At 39.5% G+C, this 20206-nt stretch overlaps 1 protein-coding gene across 3 annotated transcripts in view; it reads right to left on the minus strand.

The window, feature by feature from the left end:
* Positions 1 to 20206, minus strand: part of TMEM54 (transmembrane protein 54) — a 106767-nt gene that overhangs the window by 28868 nt on the left and 57693 nt on the right. For all 3 annotated transcript variants that reach the window (XM_053707279.1, XM_053707280.1, XM_053707278.1), the window contains exons 4-6: positions 13944 to 14003; positions 13656 to 13844; positions 12074 to 12196 (exon numbers count right to left, since the gene is read on the minus strand). In XM_053707279.1, the coding sequence (XP_053563254.1) occupies positions 12074 to 12196; positions 13656 to 13844; positions 13944 to 14003 (372 nt within the window). The remainder of the gene's footprint in view (positions 1 to 12073; positions 12197 to 13655; positions 13845 to 13943; positions 14004 to 20206) is intronic.

Here is a 20206-nt window from a genome sequence, read left to right on the forward strand (position 1 = left end):
GTCCCTAAGGTGGAGGGAGCAGTTTCTACTCTAGCTAAGCGTACCACTATCCCTGTCGAGGACAGTTGTGCTTTTCTAGATCCAATGGATAAAAAATTAGAGGGTTACCTTAAGAAAATTTTTATTCAACAAGGTTTTATTCTCCAGCCTCTTGCATGCATTGCCCCAGTCACTGCTGCTGCGGTTTACTGGTTTGAGTCTCTAGAGGAGGCTTTACAGGTTGAAACCCCATTGGAAGATATTGACAAGCTTAGGGCCCTTAAGCTAGCCAATTCATTTGTTTCTGACGCCGTTGTTCATTTAAGCAAGCTAACGGCTAAAAATTCAGGTTTTGCTATACAGGCGCATAGGGCACTATGGCTTAAATCCTGGTCAGCTGACGTGACTTCAAAGTCTAAACTTCTCAACATTCCCTTCAAAGGACAGACCCTATTCGGGCCTGGACTGAAGGAGATCATTTCTGACATCACTGGAGGAAAAGGTCACGCCCTTCCTCAAGACAGGTCCAACAAATTAAGGACCAAACAGTCTAGTTTTCGGCCCTTTCGAAACTTCAAGAGTGGCGCAGCTTCAACTTCCTCTAACACAAAACAAGAGGAAACTTTTGCCCAGTCTAAGCCGGTCTGGAGACCTAACCAGGCTTGGAACAAGGGGAAACAGGCCAAAAAGCCTGCTGCTGCCTCTAAGACAGCATGAAGGAGCAGCCCCCTATCCAGAAACGGATCTAGTAGGGGGCAGACTCTCTCTCTTCGCCCAGGCTTGGGCAAGAGATGTCCAGGATCCCTGGGCATTGGAAATTGTGTCCAAGGGTTATCTTCTGGAATTCAAAACCTCTCCCCCAAAACCAGATAAAGAGAGAGGCATTCTTACATTGTGTCCAAGACCTCCTAGTTATGGGAGTGATCCACCCAGTTCCGCAGGAGGAACAGGGGCAGGGCTTCTATTCAAATCTGTTTGTAGTTCCCAAGAAAGAGGGAACATTCAGACCAATCTTAGATCTCAAGATCTTAAACAAATTTCTCAGAGTACCAAACTTCAAGATGGAGACTATTCGAACCATCCTTCCTATGATCCAGGAGGGTCAATATATGACTACTGTAGACTTAAAGGATGCTTATCTTCACATCCTGATACACAAAGATCATCATTGTTTTCTCAGGTTTGCCTTTCTATACAGGCACTACCAGTTTGTGGCTCTTCCCTTCGGGTTGGCCACGGCACCAAGAATCTTTACAAAGGTTCTAGGGTCCCTCCTAGCGGTCCTAAGGCCGCGGGGTATAGCAGTAGCCCCTTACTTAGACGACATTCTGATACAGGCATCGACTTTTCAAATAGCCAGGTCCCATACGGACATTGTTCTGGCATTTCTGAGGTCCCATGGGTGGAAGGTGAACGAAGAAAAGAGTTCTCTATCACCTCTAACAAAAGTTTCATTCCTAGGGATTCTGATAGATTCGGTAGAAATGAAGATTTACCTAACGAAGGCTAGATTGTCAAAAATTCTAGACTCTTGCCGTGTTCTTTATTCCACTTCTCGTCCTTCAGTGGCTCAGTGTATGGAAGTAATCGGTTTAATGGTAGCGGCAATGGACATAGTACCGTTTGCCCGCCTACATCTCAGACCGCTGCAACTTTGCATGCTCAGTCAGTGGAATGGGGATTACACAGATTTGTCCCTTCTACTAAATCTGGATCAAGAAACCAGGGATTCTCTTCTCTGGTGGCTTTGTCAGGTCCATCTGTCCAAGGGGATGAGCTTCCGCAGGCCAGATTGGACTATAGTAACGACAGATGCCAGCCTTCTGGGCTGGGGTGCAGTCTGGAACTCCCTGAAGGCTCAGGGCTCGTGGTCTCAGGAGGAGGCACTCCTTCCGATAAACATTCTGGAACTAAGAGCGATTTTCAATGCTCTTCAGGCGTGGCCTCAGCTAGCTGGGGTCAGGTTCATCAGATTTCAGTCGGACAATATCACGACTGTAGCCTACATCAACCATCAGGGGGGAACAAGGAGTTCCCTAGCAATGTTGGAGGTTTCAAAGATAATTCAATGGGCAGAGGTTCACTCTTGCCATCTATCTGCTATCCATATCCCAGGAGTCGAGAACTGGGAGGCGGATTTTCTAAGTCGACAGACTTTTCATCCGGGAGAGTGGGAACTCCATCCGGAGGTATTTGCTCAGTTGATTCAACTTTGGGGCAAACCAGAACTGGATCTCATGGCGTCTCGCCAGAACACCAAGCTTCCTTGTTACAGGACCAGGTGCAGGGGCCCCAAGGCAACGCTGATAGATGCTCTAGCAGCGCCTTGGTCCTTCAACCTGGCTTATGTGTTTCCACCGTTTCCTCTGCTCCCTCGTCTGATTGCCACGATCAGGCAGGAGAGAGCTTCTGTGATTTTGATAGCACCTCCGTGGCCACGCAGGACTTGGTATGCAGACCTGGTGGACATGTCATCCTGTCCACCATGGACTCTGCCGCTGAGGCAGGACCTTCTACTTCAGGGTCCTTTCAACCATCCAAACCTAATTTCTCTGCGTCTGACTGCTTGGAGATTGAACGCTTGATTTTATCAAAGCGTGGTTTCTCTGAATCGGTCATTGATACCTTAATTCAGGCTCGAAAGCCGGTTACCAGGAAAATCTATCATAAGATATGGTGTAAATATCTTCATTGGTGTGAATCCAAGGGTTACTCATGGAGTAAGGTCAGGATTCCTAGAATATTATCTTTTCTCCAAGAAGGATTGGAGAAGGGATTGTCGGCTAGTTCCTTAAAGGGACAGATTTCTGCTCTGTCTATTGTTTTGCACAAGCGTCTGGCTAATTCTCCAGACGTTCAGGCGTTTTGTCAGGCTTTAGTTAGAATCAAGCCTGTGTTTAAACTTGTTGCTCCGCCATGGAGTCTAAATTTAGTTCTTAAAGTTATTCAAGGGGTTCCGTTTGAACCTTTGCATTCCATAGATATCAAGCTGTTGTCTTGGAAAGTTTTGGTTTTTTTTTTTTTTTTTTTGTTTTTTTTTAAATATTTTTTATAGAGGATTAAGCATTACAACAGATGTCACAACGTAGGTGACTAACAAGTTCAATTACATAGTCACAAAATAACGCCAACCATTAATACAAATGTTGCTTAAAAATATGAATAAGTGTAGAACATTGAACCTCAGTTTTCTAATAGGAAGTGTCCTCTTGAAGTATGATAATCTAAAAAATGAAATTATTTCCCCCAGGGAGCTAAAGAGGTCTCTCTTGGACCTCCTGGACTACAGTATATACATAATGGGGGACTTTGAAGAGGAAATAAAATAACAAAATAGGCCACTCTTGGACCTAAGGATTGGAATGATATGATATTTTGCCAACGATATATATATTATAAATTAAACATACAGAGAAAAGATACCTATGTCTCAAAAACAAAAACACAAGCTAGATCTGTTATGGTAATCTTCCGGCCAGGTAGGGTTTAAGTGGTGATCTAAATTATGTTTGTCGCCGCTCTCAGAGACAGACATCCATATTTAGGAGAGCTGTAGGGCTGCTTGGTTTGGCTTTATACTAAGCAGAGTAACTAGGCAATTAGAGTGTATGCTATTTATGTGTTATAGAAGCCTATCACCACTGCCACAGATTACTAAGCATGTCAAATGGAGGTTAGGGTAGTCAATAGGGTCTATATAAGGTATATAATAGGGTTATATGTATAAGTGGTCAAATATCAAATAAATATTGTGATAAGTTCCGTGCTATTTATACTTGGGGGATCTAGAAATCTAGTATTTTTCCTAAAGAAATATCTTCATGAGCTATCAAAGTAAAGGTGTAGATATGATTGGCCCCTCCACCTCGGCCGCTGGTAGCGGGGCCCACCCTAGACCACTCCATGAGAGAGTAAGCGTGGGATATAATGAATACCTAGAAGTGGTATCGCTATAGATATATAAGCCAACTTATGTGGGAGCAATTTAAATGTGTCAAGCTAACATAGACCTCAAAAATTATTTGTATCAGGGATACACTCTAAATTAAACACAAGGTAAACACCACAAACAAGTCCTAAAACATAGGTGGTATACATACGGATTATCACACCCCAAACCAACCTATCTGGGAGAGTTTATAATCACTCACCATATCTCACTCTAGGGTGTACATGAGGTCATATGTTGTATCTAAGCATAAAAACATACTCCTAAGGCTATCTATTAATATATAATTTTTGTAGAGAAGTAAAATAAACAGAAGATAGGAAAAAACATTACTATGACATTGGGGCTCCAAATCAAACATAGGGTGGCTGTTGCCGCAAAACATTTAGACTACATACATATAATCCACTAGTCCTAGAGTCTCTATCGTAAGCTTGAGTATACTTAAGTCTTGAATAATAAAGACCTGGCCATTAGTTACCACCATCCTGAGCAATTAATATATGACAGTCATGATAAAATGCAGTATGTGAGGTTGTGGCAATGACATACTCGAAGCTTACAAAAACCAATATGTATCAGGCTGAAAGTACATTTCTAGATAAGGACAAAGTATATAATGTGCTGCAGTTAAGATAACAGAATAAAAGTAAAGATAAAACTACTTGCTGGCTTAGCAAAAACGAGATAGAAGTACCCCCTTAAGTAATAATGGCTATGGGTAGCCCCCCAAAAAAAAGAATCAGACCCCAGTCTTCATACATAGCGTCCCATAAATACTGCATGGTGTGATAGGAAGGCAGTAAAGGGATTTCTACTGTTTGTCCAGATGGTTATGTGAAGGCACTGTAAACCTGACCAAAATCCTCCACTAAATTGACTGAAAAAAGTTTAGCCTATTTCTGACCGGCCAGAGACTCTGATCAGGACAGAATAATCTGACGGTATGAAGAATGCAATAGGACCCTCCGAGAGCGATTGTCTCCATAATGATAACCATAGGCTTGAGAGGACTAAGTGAGTGTGGAGTTCCAAGCAAAGTTGTCTTTCCCATAGATTAAAGTCAGATATTTGCCCCGGTATTGAAAGGAGCCAAAGTTCAGCAACAGGGCAAAGCTTACCTCCCGGTATGCCTTTATCTCTACAGGTCAGGAACGGATGAGTACTGTAGCTAACACCCCCTGTATCCGGATCCACCGGGGCCGCCACTCCGACACAGAACCCACTCCGCTGCACCCGCTCGACCGCCACTGCCTCTCGGGTGCCACAAAGATAGATGATCGCCTCCACTCTCTCTACAGGTTTGAATACCAACCGATCCTCAGCATCGGGAGGCTCCGGGTCCTCAGTTTGATATCCAGTAAGCGCAGGTTTCTTCCGCTTATGTTCCAGGGGGAGTAGGGCTCCTTCAGATGTATTGCCAGCATACTCTATCTGGCTATAGGGACGGAGTGTCCTTGTACTGACCGGGGCCAGTAAGGGAGGTGGAGGATCCTGAGTATAATCCCAAAGCAGCTTGTCAATGGTAGCGGGCATTATTCTCTCGGCAGGTTGTGGTAGAAAGAGAAGCTTGTGGAGCTCTTCTTCCAAGACCCTGAAAGAATTTAGTATAAGCTGGGTCACCGTAGTCTCCCACCGGTCAAGGGCCTCCATTTGCCAAACAGATTTCAGATGTCTCAGCTTCAAAAACTCTAACTCAGCCTATGCTTGCTGAAAGAGATGACTCTAAGTTAACCAATGTTCGCTGAAAGAGAGGGATCTCTTCTCTGCTATCACTCCAATTACACAGCTTTATAAGCTGTTATACCCGGGATTACCGGGGGGGTTAGATGAATGCCTGACCTGTTTCTAGGCCGCTAATGCATACCTTCTCATTCCGGTACTTCAGGGCTGAAGTTGGCAACACAACACAGATCAAATTGCTTAACGGAATCTGTAGTTTTAGATTATATCATATGTGATCAGGGATAGTACCGTAGACTGGCTATATGCAGCAAAAATATATGCCAGACTCTTCAGCTGCTAAAATACACGACCATCATGGCCGCCGCCCGGAAGCATCCCCGGAAAGTTCTGTTTTTGGTAGCTATCTCCTCGGCTCGACAAGTTTCTGAGTAATCGGCTTTACAATGTGATTCTCCTTATCTCATTTTCCATGCTGATAAGGTAGTGTTGCGTACCAAACCTGGGTTTCTTCCTAAGGTGGTATCTAATAAGAATATCAATCAGGAGATTGTTGTTCCTTCACTATGTCCTAATCCTTCTTCAAAGAAGGAACGTCTATTACACAATCTTGATGTGGTCCGTGCTTTAAAATTCTATTTACAAGCTAAGAAGGATTTTCGTCAAACATCTGCTTTGTTTGTTGTCTACTCTGGACAGAGGAGAGGCCAAAAGGCTTCGGCAACTTCTCTTTCTTTTTGGCTAAGAGGCATAATCCGCTTGACTTATGAGACTGCTGGCCAGCAGCCTCCTGAAAGAATTACAGCTCATTCTACTAGAGCAGTAGCTTCCACATGGGCTTTTAAACATGAGGCCTCTGTTGAACAGATTTGTAAGGTGGCGACTTGGTCTTCGCTTCATACTTTTTCTAAATTCTACAAATTCGATACTTTTGCTTCCTCGGAGGCTATTTTTGGTAGAAAGGTCTTACAGGCAGTGGTGCCCTCCGTTTAAGCGCCTGCCTTGTCCCTCCCTTCATCCGTGTCCTATAGCTTTGGTATTGGTATCCCACAAGTAATGGATTAATCCGTGGACTGGATACACCTTACAAGAGAAAACAAAATTTATGCTTACCTGATAAATTTATTTCTCTTGTGGTGTATCCAGTCCACGGCCCGCCCTGTCATTTTAAGGCAGGTGTTATTTATTTTTAAACTACAGTCACCACTGCACCCTATAGTTTCTCCTTTCTCTTGCTTGTCTTCGGTCGAATGACTGGGGGTGGCAGTTAGGGGAGGAGCTATATAGACAGCTCTGCTGTGGGTGATCCTCTTGCAGCTTCCTGTTGGGAAGGAGAATATCCCACAAGTAATGGATGAATCCGTGGACTGGATACACCACAAGAGAAATAAATTTATCAGGTAAGCATAAATTTATTTATTTTTTTACAGGCAAAAGAGCTGATTTCTTTGGGGCATGCCCCGCAAAAGCCCTTTTAAGGGCTGGTAAGGTAATAGAGCTGTTAACTTTTTATTTTAGAATAGGGTAGGGCATTTTTTTATTTTGGGGGGCTTTGTTATTTTTTTAGGGGGCTTAGAGTAGGTGCAATTAGTTTAAAATTCTTGTAATCTTTTTTTTTTTTTGTAATTTAGTGTTTGTTTTTTTTGTAATTTAGTTTAGTTGATTTAATTGTAGGTAATTTTAGTTAATTTATTTAATTTATTTATTGATAGTGTAGTGTTAGGTTTAATTGTAACTTAGGTTAGGATTTATTTTACAGGTAATTTTGTAATTATTTTAACTAGGTAGCTATTAAATAGTAAATAACTATTTAATAGCTATTATACCTAGTTAAAATAAATACAAAGTTGCCTGTAAAATAAATATAAATCCTAAAATAGTTACAATATAATTATTATTATATTGTAGCTATATTAGGGTTTATTTTGCAGGTAAGTATTTAGCTTTAAATAGGATTAATTTATTTAATAAGAAATAATTTATTTAGTTAGATTTAAGTTATATTTAACTTAGGGGGGTGTTAGGGTTAGGTTTAGACTTAGCTTTAGGGGTTAATACATTTATTAGAGTAGCGGCGAGGTCCAGTCGGCAGATTAGGGGTTAATACTTGAAGTTAGGTGTCGGCGATGTTAGGAAGGGCAGATTAGGGGTTAATACTATTTATTATAGGGTTTGCGAGGCGGGAGTGAGGCGGTTTAGGGGTTAATACATTTATTATAGTGGCGGCGAGGTCCGGTCGGCAGATTAGGGGTTAATAAGTGTAGGTAAGGTAGCGGCGACGTTGGGGGGGGGGGCAGATTAGGGGTTAATAAATATAATATAGGGGTCGGCGGTGTTAGGGGCAGCAGATTAGGGGTACATAGGTATAATGTAGGTCGCGGCGGTGTACGGAGCGGCAGATTAGGGGTTAATAATAATATGTAGGGGTCAGCGATAGCGGGGGCGGCAGATTAGGGGTTAGTAAGTGTAAGGTTAGGGGTGTTTAGACTCGGGGTTCATGTTAGGGTGTTAGGTGCAGACTTTGGAAGTGTTTCCCCATAGGAAACAATGGGGCTGCGTTAGGAGCTTAACGCTGCTTTTTTGCAGGTGTTAGGTTTTTTTGCAGCTCAAACTGCCCCATTGTTCCCTATGGGGGAATCGTGCACAAGCACGTTTTTCAAGCTGGCCGCTACCGTAAGCAACGCTGGTATTGAGAGTTGAAGTTGCGGTAAATTATGCTCTACGCTCCCTTTTTGGGGCCTAACGCAGCCCTTCAGACAACTCTAAATACTAGCGTTATTTAAAAGGTGTGGGGGGGGGGGGAACACGCGTAGCTAACGCACCCCTTTGGCCGCAAAACTCTAAATTTAGCCGTTAGAGACTTATATAAATATTGCATAACATCATTATCATGTGTTAATAAAAAAACTGAATATAATTAAAAGAATAAAAAAATGGAAAACAAAAAAGTTTGGTGACAGCAGAATAAAAAATATTAATAATAAACACCTTGAAATAAAGTCAACTACTCACCCAAAACTACGTTTATTATGACAGTAAATATGTAGCAGTTATGTGAACAGTGACACCTTCTGGTCAAAGCTGAAAAGCACCCTAATCATAAATAAGCATTCCAGCTGCAAATGAACCCATTTATGTAGTATTATTGAGTAATATTATGTCGCTATAAGCAGTAATCAATCTGATAACATGCACAATACATTAATAAACACTATAATGAATACTTAAACATATGACATGATATGTTCATATTCTAATTCTGCAATCTAAACTAAGAAGTTCCTTATATCCCCCTTACCTGCTGCCTCACACAGAACAGTTGCCTCATTACAAATTTAAGAGCTCCCTGCTTAGTGTCACTGCGCACTGTGGGAACTGCATGAAAAATTCAGGACTGAGGTCAGCCAATTAGCTACTTCCTTCTGGTAACCTATCAGAAGAAATCATTGGGAACTCCAATAGAAGCTCTGGTGTAGCAGTGCACACGCTGCTGCTGTCTGTGTGTTACACGTGGCTGCTTATGTGCACTTTCAACCAGGGTAATGCAGGACTGAAGGCTGTCTCAGTGGGACAGACATCTGAATTTGTGACTGACCTGCACAAATTGGGACAGTTTGAAGGTATGGATCAGGTGGGAAGGTAATCTTTACACTCGAATACTATCACCCTTGCCAGCAAACTAACAAAACCCCTTCATTGCCTGGATTTTCAGAAGTGTGGTGCACAGCTGCAATTAGCTGGCTTCTAATTACCAAAAAGTAATGGCAAAGCCATCTATGTCTGCTGTTTCTGAACAAAGGGGATCCCCGAGAAGCTTTTACAACCATTTATGACTGCACAAGCGGTATGCAAATAATTTCAGTGAGAAAGTTAACTTTATATATATATATATATATATATATATACAGTATATATATATATATATATATACAGGGAGTGCAGAATTATTAGGCAAATTAGTATTTTGACCACATCATCCTCTTTATGCATGTTGTCTTACTCCAAGCTGTATAGGCTCGAAAGCCTACTACCAATTAAGCATATTAGGTGATGTGCATCTCTGTAATGAGAAGGGGTGTGGTCTAATGACATCAACACCCTATATCAGGTGTGCATAATTATTAGGCAACTTCCTTTCCTTTGGCAAAATGGGTCAAAAGAAGGACTTGACAGGCTCAGAAAAGTCAAAAATAGTGAGATATCTTGCAGAGGTATGCAGCAATCTTAAAATTGCAAAGCTTCTGAAGCGTGATCATCGAACAATCAAGCGTTTCATTCAAAATAGTCAACAGGGTTGCAAGAAGCGTGTGGAAAAACCAAGGCACAAAATAACTGCCCATGAACTGAGAAAAGTCAAGTGTGCAGCTGCCAAGATGCCACTTGCCACCAGTTTGGCCATATTTCAGAGCTGCAACATCACTGGAGTGCCCAAAAGCACAAGGTGTGCAATACTCAGAGACATGGCCAAGGTAAGAAAGGCTGAAAGACGACCACCACTGAACAAGACACACAAGCTGAAACGTCAAGACTGGGCCAAGAAATATCTCAAGTCTGATTTTTCTAAGGTTTTATGGACTGATGAAATGAGAGTGAGTCTTGATGGGCCAGATGGATGGGCCCGTGGCTGGATTGGTAAAGGGCAGAGAGCTCCAGTCCGACTCAGACGCCAGCAAGGTGGAGGTGGAGTACTGGTTTGGGCTGGTATCATCAAAGATGAGCTTGTGGGGCCTTTTCGGGTTGAGGATGGAGTCAAGCTCAACTCCCAGTCCTACTGCCAGTTTCTGGAAGACACCTTCTTCAAGCAGTGGTACAGGAAGAAGTCTACATCCTTCAAGAAAATCATGATTTTCATGCAGGGCAATGCTCCCTCACACGTGTCCAAGTACTCCACAGCGTGGCTGGCAAGAAAGGGTATAAAAGAAGAAAATCTAATGACATGGCCTCCTTGTTCACCTGATCTGAACCCCATTGAGAACCTGTGGTCCATCATCAAATGTGAGATTTACAAGGAGGGAAAACAGTACACCTCTCTGAACAGTGTCTGGGAGGCTGTGGTTGCTGCTGCACGCAATGTTGATGGTGAACAGATCAAAACACTGACAGAATCCATGGATGGCAGGCTTTTGAGTGTCCTTGCAAAGAAAGGTGGCTATATTGGTCACTGATTTGTTTTTGTTTTGTTTTTGAATGTCAGAAATGTATATTTGTGAATGTTGAGATGTTATATTGGTTTCACTGGTAAAAATAAATAATTGAAATGGGTATATATTTGTTTTTTGTTAAGTTGCCTAATAATTATGCACAGTAATAGTCACCTGCACACACAGATATCGCCCTAAAATAGCTATAACTAAAAACAAACTAAAAACTACTTCCAAAACTATTCAGCTTTGATATTAATGAGTTGTTTGGGTTCATTGAGAACATGGTTGTTGTTCAATAATAAAATTAATCCTCAAAAATACAACTTGCCTAATAATTCTGCACTCCCTGTATATATATATATATATATAAAATTATAATCTCATTTGGTGGTGAAATGGTGGCATGAAATATACCAAAATGGGCCTTGATGATACCTTAGGTTGTCATATATATATATAGTTTTGAAATGGAGTGATAGCAAAAATGCTAAAAGTTCTCTGGTATTTTGGGCAAGTTTTTCTCTGTAGTTCCCGGTCTGGATGTGGTTAAAAGAAACAGAGACCATTCTAGATCTTTATACATTCCTTTTGGACACAAAGCCTCTAATTCAAAGACCCAGAAGACCCCCTTTGTTTCAATTGATGTCTGAAATGTTGTTTTTTATTTTATGTGGACCCTATAAATATTCATCTTGAGTGCTGCTTCATTTTTGGAATTTATGATATTGCATTTGAGTTAGCATACACCAGTATATACATGGTAGTACAAATGATGGAGTGTTTGTAGTATATGTTTGGTTAAAAAAATGCAAATTTGCTGGGGTGTGACTCTCCTGTTATTTACACTTAAACCCACGCTTTACCGTCTCAGACAGCTCGCATTTTTATGGCTTGTGGTACTAAGTGCTCTCCGTGTGGAAAGTTCTACAAGCTTACAGAACCATGTACATTTGATCCATTTACTACAAAACCACTGGTCATTTAAAAAAAATATATTACTGTAAAGAGTTTATAAAATATGTTAATTAGTGAATGGGGGGAAAAAATCAACGTGGCTCCCCATTTAAAATGGTTGGGCAACCCTATCCTAAAATAATTGTCTCCTGACCCTGTCAATTTAAAAGTTTTTATTTGTAGTTAAAAAAAAAAAAATTAAATTTCTTTATTGTTTTTATTATGTATTAATGAGCCCATTTCCAAAATTGTAAGATTGGAACCTGTTGTACAACAGCTTCTGTAACATTACATTTCCTTAACACATTTATTCATATCTGCATTAAGTTGAAGGTTGCTTGTTTTCCCTGTTTGGTGCACTCACCTTCCTCTTGCGGCACATACGGACTTTCATCAGATGAAGGACGGTGATAAAGCAGCGCATGCTGAAAACAATTTCCACAATATCCCAAAATATGGAGATTGCCCAAAGAATTAATGTGGTGCTCTGTGGAGAGTCGGAATGTTAGAGAATACACATACATAATCACACTGCCCAACAGCAAGATGGCGGTGTAGGGCAGAGAGCAGTCATCTGAGTGAGTTGAGGTTAAAGGTACTAAGGTGACAGACATTTCCATTTTGAAAATATTTTAATTTTAGATTATTCTATAGAAATCTCACTTTTATAGAGGCCACATAACAAGACAAATTATAAAGGGAGAACTCTCATTAGCACATATACGTCCAGCATCCCAAATACAACACATTTCTTTAGATAGAGAGCATAATTACACAGACCTTTCCATGGGCTGACAGTTATCCTGTAGCTTTCTCACAAAGATGAGGATTATGTTCGCTAAATTTCTTGCCTAACTATAAGCAACATGATACTTTATGCATTTATTAAAGGGTATCTGATATTTTTTTTATTCACTGTGTGGAGCAGACAAATTCTTATTGCATATTTACAGGGGGTATGCCCTTATTTAATTAATGTCTTCTGGCAATAAAAGGTTGCATCTTGGTCCATAAAAGATTGAGGTATTATCTAGTGGATACAGGGAGAGATTTACCCTAAAACTAAATCTTGGAAACAAATTGCTTTAAAAAAACAAAAAACAGCACAGAACAATGATGACAATGTCCTACAAATATATGTGAACTACAGAACACACCAATTATAGTGATTGGGAGATTGGTAATTAATTATAAATATATACATATATATATAGAGAGAGAGATGCACACATATATATTATATATTATGTACATAACATAATCTCACAAAGATGAGGATTATGTTCGCTAAATTTCTTGCCTAACTATAAGCAACATGATACTTTATGCATTTATTAAAGGGTATCTGATATTTTTTTTATTCACTGTGTGGAGCAGACAAATTCTTATTGCATATTTACAGGGGGTATGCCCTTATTTAATTAATGTCTTCTGGCAATAAAAGGTTGCATCTTGGTCCATAAAAGATTGAGGTATTATCTAGTGGATACAGGGAGAGATTTACCCTAAAACTAAATCTTGGAAACAAATTGCTTTAAAAAAACAAAAAACAGCACAGAACAATGATGACAATGTCCTACAAATATATGTGAACTACAGAACACACCAATTATAGTGATTGGGAGATTGGTAATTAATTATAAATATATACATATATATAGAGAGAGAGAGATGCACACATATACAACAGGGGTGGAAAAATAGCACTATAATTGAATAGTCAGAGGTTAAAAGTCACTAACCCGGAAAGAAAAAGTTACTGGTCCACATATGTCAAAGATGGAAAATAGCCAAAAAAATGTACCTATCCACTACTAGTCCAATACTAGTAGACTAGTGGAAATTTCAAGTCCTAATATATACTGTATATATATATATATGTGTGTGTTGTATGTATGACAACTTTGTTTAGCTTTTGAAAGGGACACAGGCACAAGGATACTTACATAGATTCGTGTCGGGTCAAAAGGGCACTCATGAGATATCTGAATGAGCTCCAGGTTAGTGAATGTGCATGAAGCCAGGAGGGTGCGACCCTTGTTAGCTATGGTGATTATGACAGACACAGCAAGTCCCAATGTGCAGGTGATGGATAGGATTGCATTAATAATACTGAGAAGCAACACTGCCCAACGCTGCAAGGAAAGACACAAAGAGTTCAGTAAGCTTCTCTGCATGGCGGTGTGTAAACATTAGCAAATCTGAGGCTGAATGGAGGGGGGCAGGATACTCACTAGTGATACACGTGCAAGGTACCGTGACAGGACAATGGCAGATATTCCACAAGAAATACTCTGAAAGGCAAGGAAAGAACAACACACATGGGTAAGTTTACCTTCTGTGCCACCCCTATAGCAAATATCACAAACTGCCAACATCACAAGTGTATGAATAATGTGTCAGGGATATATGGTTTATCTTTTGCCCTTTCTATTTCATGTTAGATAAAAGCGGCGCAATAAAGATTGTGCGGTGGGTGATAAACGGTTTAGATGGACCATTATCACGCAACTTAATATTACAAATACATGGTAAATTACATTTACCAGAGTAGGTTTAGCGCAGCCGTCATCGCTCTAGCTCATCCATTACTTCCAATGAATATTGCAGCCTTGCTAAATGATATTACAAGTTGAAAGTCCTGTGTTGCGCTTAGAGTCGCCACATTTTTCTTGAAAAAAATACCGGCCCATGCGAATTAGCAAACATTTGCATAAATACTTGGTGGCAACCCAAGTTGCTCTTGAGCGAAAGCCCAAACAGCAGTAGAATAATTTTTGCAACAAGACCTAAAGTAAAGTTAAAGGGTTAAAAAAAAACATTGTTTCACAAAACACATCTAAATAAAATAACGTATTACACTCAGATATAAACTTTTTTATATATATACATATAACAATTATATTGATAAAAATGTTTTAAAAGGGTTGAAAAGTGATATATGGTATATCGAAAAGTGTTTTTAAATATTTTATATTTTAAATATATATTTCAATATAATAAAAAATCAGTTCTTCTAACTGAAGAACATAGGAATGTGAAGTGGTCTAGCGCAGTTTTGGGTTATTGCACAAACGATAAAAGGAAAAGGCTTTCTTTAGTGCACCCCACAGAACTCTATAGGGAGAGGGAGTTAGCTAGGTTGCGATAACCTAAGTCCTGAAGATAGCGTGCCTGAGTCTTTCACTTGCACGGTAACTTTATACTTTCAACTTGTAATACCAGCGCTAACCAGAAAGTGATCATTTTTTACCTTGTGCACAATGAGCTCCACTTGTAATCTAGTCCCCTGTTGGCAATTACCAGTATTCCTGTCAGTAATAATACAAATTTCCCCCAATCCCCCTTAAAGGGACATTCCGGTCAAAATTTAACTGCACATAAATGAATTACATCTTTGAATAGAAACATATTTGCAATATACAGTACATGTATTGGCAATAATGCTTCTAGTAAAAGTTGTCTCTGTTTTAGTGTTAAAATTTTTTCTCTGCACGTGCATGTGAAGCATAGCTAGATATTCTCAGAGCACCAGCATTTTAAATACTGCAGCTGATCAACACACAAGTGGGGCCTGTACCATGTCAGAAATTAACAAATTGAGTCATTACCAGATGGTACAAGACCCTTAGGCTCTCTGAGCAAGTGCTGTGTTTAAAATGCTGGTGCACGGTGCATACTTGAATACACATTTGAAACAGCTATAGGTTTTATTAGAAGTATTTTTGCTAATGCATGTATATTAATAAAATGCTTCTATTTAGAACTAAACTTCCAATTTTGGCTGGAATATCCCTTTAATGTTAGCTCATGAAAAACTGTGTATTGAAAGGCACTTTCACATACCATCATAACCCAGAATCACAATAGTAATAAATATACTTGTATTCTTAAACCTTTAAAAACATATATAAAAGAATAGCAATGAAATAAGTTAAATAGATGTTCCCATGTATCCTTTGAACTACACAATGGGGCCTATTTATCAAAGTGTCAACCGAAAATATGCTGGAATTCTGCATCGTAATTGTTTTGTGAGATTGATCCGACCTAGTTATCAAAGCCTCAAGATCGGAAAATGTTGAAATTTGTGATGTAACATACGATCACGTGATCTCAATCCGACGCAGATCAATGCTTACATCATTACAGATGTTCCGAATACACATTCGGCTCTATCTGACACTCTTTCCAGTTGATCAAACTTCTAACAAGTACGCTTGCGACTATTCTGACGCATCGTACCTGGTTTTCAATCCGGCACCCTTGAGGCCGCGGATGCCATAGAAATCAATGGGAGTCTGAAAGCACCGAAAGCTTATGTTCGATGGTGCAAGAGAATGAAGCATACCCCATTGATTTCCATGTTAGAAAAAAGTTACGTTTACATCTAACATAAACCCCGAGTCTAAACACCCCTAATCTGCCGCCCCGACTTCGCCGCCACCTACATAATGTTATTAACCCCTATTCCGCCACTCCCCGACACCGCTGCCACTAAATAAACTTATTAACCCCTAAACCTCTGGCCTCCCACATCACCACCACTAACTAAAACTATTAACCCCTAAACCGTCAGCCCCCCACATCGCAAAAAACTAAATTAAGCTATTAACCCCTAAACCTAACAACCCGTTAACTTTAAATTAAAATGACAACATCCCTATCTTCAAATAAAATTAAAATTTACCTGTAGAATTAAAATAAACTAATTTTAAACTATTAATTAACCTACCCTATTATACTACAATTAAATTAAACTACCAATTAAATAAACTAAATTACATATTAAAAAAACTAACCCTACTCAAATTATTTAAATATACAATTAAACATTCTTACAAAGTCCTAAATTACAAAAACAAACAAGCACTAATTAACAAAAAAAACAAACGCTAAATTACAAAAAATAACAAACCAAATTATCAAAAATATTTTTTTTTTACACCTAATCTAATAGCCCTATCAAAATAAAAAAGCCCCCCCAAAATAAAAAAAACCCTAGCCTACAATAAACTACCAATGGCCCTTAAAAGGGCCTTTTGTGGGGCATTGCCCCAAAGATAACAGCTCTTTTACATGGCAACAAAAAATACAAACACCCCCCAAATGTAAAACCCACCACCCAACCAACCCCCCAAAATAAAAAAAACTATCTAAAATAACCTAAGCTACCCATTGCCCTGAAAAGGGCATTTGTATGGGCATTACCCTTAAAAGGGCATTTAGCTATTTTACTGCCCAGACCCTAATGTAAAAATAAACCCCACCCAAAAAACTCTTAAAAAAACCTAACACTAACCCTCGATGATCCACTTACAGTTCTTGAAGTCCCACTTGAAGGATCCATCCAGCCGGCGAAGTCATTATCCAGGCGGCAAGAAGTCTTCATCCAGGCGGCGTCTTCTATCTTCATCCAGTCGGCAAGAAGTCTTCATCCAGACGGCCTCTTCTATCTTCATCCAGCCGGCGCGGAGCGGGTACATCCTGAAGACATCCGGCGAGGAGTATTCTCTTCATACGTTCGCCGACGTACAATGATTCTTCAATGCAAGTGACGCAATCCAAGATGGCGTCCCTTGCATTACTATTGGCTGAAAGATTTCAATCAGCCAATAGGAATTAGAGCTGCTAAAATCCTATTGGCTGTTCCAATCAGCCAATAGGATTGAGCTCTCATCCTATTGGCTGTTCTAATCAGTCAATAGAATGAGAGCTCAATCCTTTATTTGAAAAAGAAGACATCTAAGCTAATTTTTTTGTTTCAGATTTCTGGACAGGACTTGTTTATTGGTGGGTGAATTTATCCACCAATCAGCAAGAACAACCCAGGTTGTTCCCCAAAAATGGGCTGGTATCTAAACTTACATTCTTTCTTTTCAAATAAAAATACCAAGAGAATGAAGACAATTTGATAATAGGAGTCAATTAGAAAGTTGCTTAAAATTGCATGCTCTATCTGAATCACGAAAGAAAAAATTTGGGTTCAGTGTCCCTTTAATACAACCTATGTACTGTGAACCTATAAGAATATGATTGTATCTATAAATACAGTGCACTTTTAAGGCGTCAACAGAAGCCGGTAGCCATTTATAGATTTATATTTATATGATACAAACATATTTTTATCATGGTCTATTGTTTAAGAAAATTAGTAACTCACGACAGTTAGGTAGCTAACTCCGCCCCCAGCCTGCAGCATTACATAACAATTTATTATTTTATTTATTATTTTTAAAGCATATGATCATGTCAATATTTTTTGAGGGATAACAGCATTCTATTTGGGAGGGCATTGCCCGTCAATGCCCCCCCTTGGAGCCGACCCTGAACCACATGAATCTTCTCCAGAATTAACTGTTTAACTGCTGAACCCTTATCCCTCCAGCTAACTGAATTTGTGTTCATGCTACTTAGGGCTCTTTCTATACTCAGTCTGCAAACTGATATAGTACAAAGCCATATGTCCCTCCAATGTCTATTATCTGCAATGGAGGTGTAATTAGTAAATGCAGCAAATATTTATATTAAACAATAAATAATTATATTCTTCTTTGAAATTTTAAATGATATCACTCTGTACTGTTCCAAAGTACAATTTAGTAGAAAATTGGCAAAAGATTTCAGAATTCCACCTCTACCCCTGTAATCCTCTCATTCCTACTGCCTTCTTGTGATTTTATTGTGTATGTGGAACAGAAACAGTTAAAAGTGTTTGAAATATTTAACGCATGAAAAATCTTTAGTCAATGAAGAGGACATGCATAATTGTGTCAAATGAGTCCTGAGACTCTGTTGCTCACTGGCTGTCAGGGACAACTCCTACAGAAAAAGGTTTTTTTTTTCCCCAGCACAGGAACATATATTTTTCAACAAGCTATTATATTCTGTGTTGAAGAGATACCATACCTAGATAGGCATCTGGAGCATTACATGGCTAGTGCTGCCCTCTAGTGCTTTGAAAATGGATAACATACTTTAAAAACTGCTGCCATATAGTGCTCCAGAAATGGGCCGGCTCCTAAGCATACGTCCCTGCATTTTAACAAAAAATACCCTCTTAGATGGAACAGAGAAAATCAGTATCATATCCCTTAAAGCTAGGACCTATTTATTAAGAGAACAAATTACCACCATATATAACTAAAGGGCAACCCAAAAAAGAACATAAGTTGGGGCATTCTTATGTTACCTTTCTAAATATAAAGACAGTTATGTATTGTAGATATTATTTTTGCTTTCTCCCAAGCACTACGACGATTAATATTAAAGGGACAGTCTACACCAGCATCTTTATTATTTAAAAAGACAGATAATCCCTTTATTACCCATTCCCCAGTTTTGCATAACCAATAAAGTTATATTAATATACTTTTTACCTCTGTGACTAACTTGTATCTAAGTATCTTCTGACAGCCCTTGGCCTGATCACATGACATTTTATTTATTATCTGTTGACTTTCATTTTAGCCAATTAGTGCAGTGTCTGCCACAAGCCACATTAGTGATCACAATGTTATCTATATGATTCACATGAACTAGCTCTCCCCTGTTGTGAAAAGCAAATAAAAAAGCATGTGATAAGAGGCAGCCTTCAAGGGCTTAGAAATTATAATATGAGCCTACCTAGGTTTAGCTTTTAACTAAGAATACCAAGAGAACAAAGCACATTTGATGAAATAAGTAAATTGGAAAGTTGTTTAAATTACATGCCCTATCTGAAGATAGAAAGTTTAATTTTGACTAGACTGTCCGTTTAAGACACAAATGGCGGGGCAGCTTGCCTAGCTTTACAGAACAGTTGTCTTTAAGGGCTTTGTTCCCAATCCTTGCTTGCAAAGAAGTGTTGAATTATGAACATGTAAAGGTAACCAAGTGTACTAAACTGAAGAATTATACATGGCCCATACGGCCGACAAAGATTTTAACCACAGAGCCCTGCGAGTTAGGACCATGAAGCTAGACATCTTAGTTCCCAGACGAATTATCTGCATATTGGCATCACAGATAAAAGTATTGGCCAATTTAAGAGCTTTGATCCTATCTTGCATCTCCTCTACTGTAGTTTCCTCAGTAATAAGATCAGACAATGCATCGCACCAATAAGATGCAGCTCCTGCAACCGTAGCAATACTCGCTGCTGGTTGCCACTGTAACCCCTGATGGACATACATCTTTTTTAAGTAAGCCTCTAGCTTCTTGTCCATTGGGTCCTTAAAAGAGCAACTATCCTCTATAGGAATGGTAGTTCTCTTAGCAAGAGTAGAAATAGCTCCTTCTACTTTAGGAACAGTGCGCCATGAGTCACGAATAGAGTCAGCCACAGGAAACATCTTCTTAAAAACAGGGGAAGGGGAAAAGGGAACCCCTGGTTTATCCCATTTCTGAGAAATAATTTCAGACATCTTCCTTGGTACAAGAAAAACCTCAGAAGATGGGGAATCATAGACTCTATCCAACTTTGAAGACTTTGCAGGGTTGACAGCAACCGCCGGTG

The sequence above is a fragment of the Bombina bombina genome, chromosome 3 (assembly GCF_027579735.1).
Source record: "Bombina bombina isolate aBomBom1 chromosome 3, aBomBom1.pri, whole genome shotgun sequence".
NCBI lineage: Eukaryota > Metazoa > Chordata > Amphibia > Anura > Bombinatoridae > Bombina > Bombina bombina.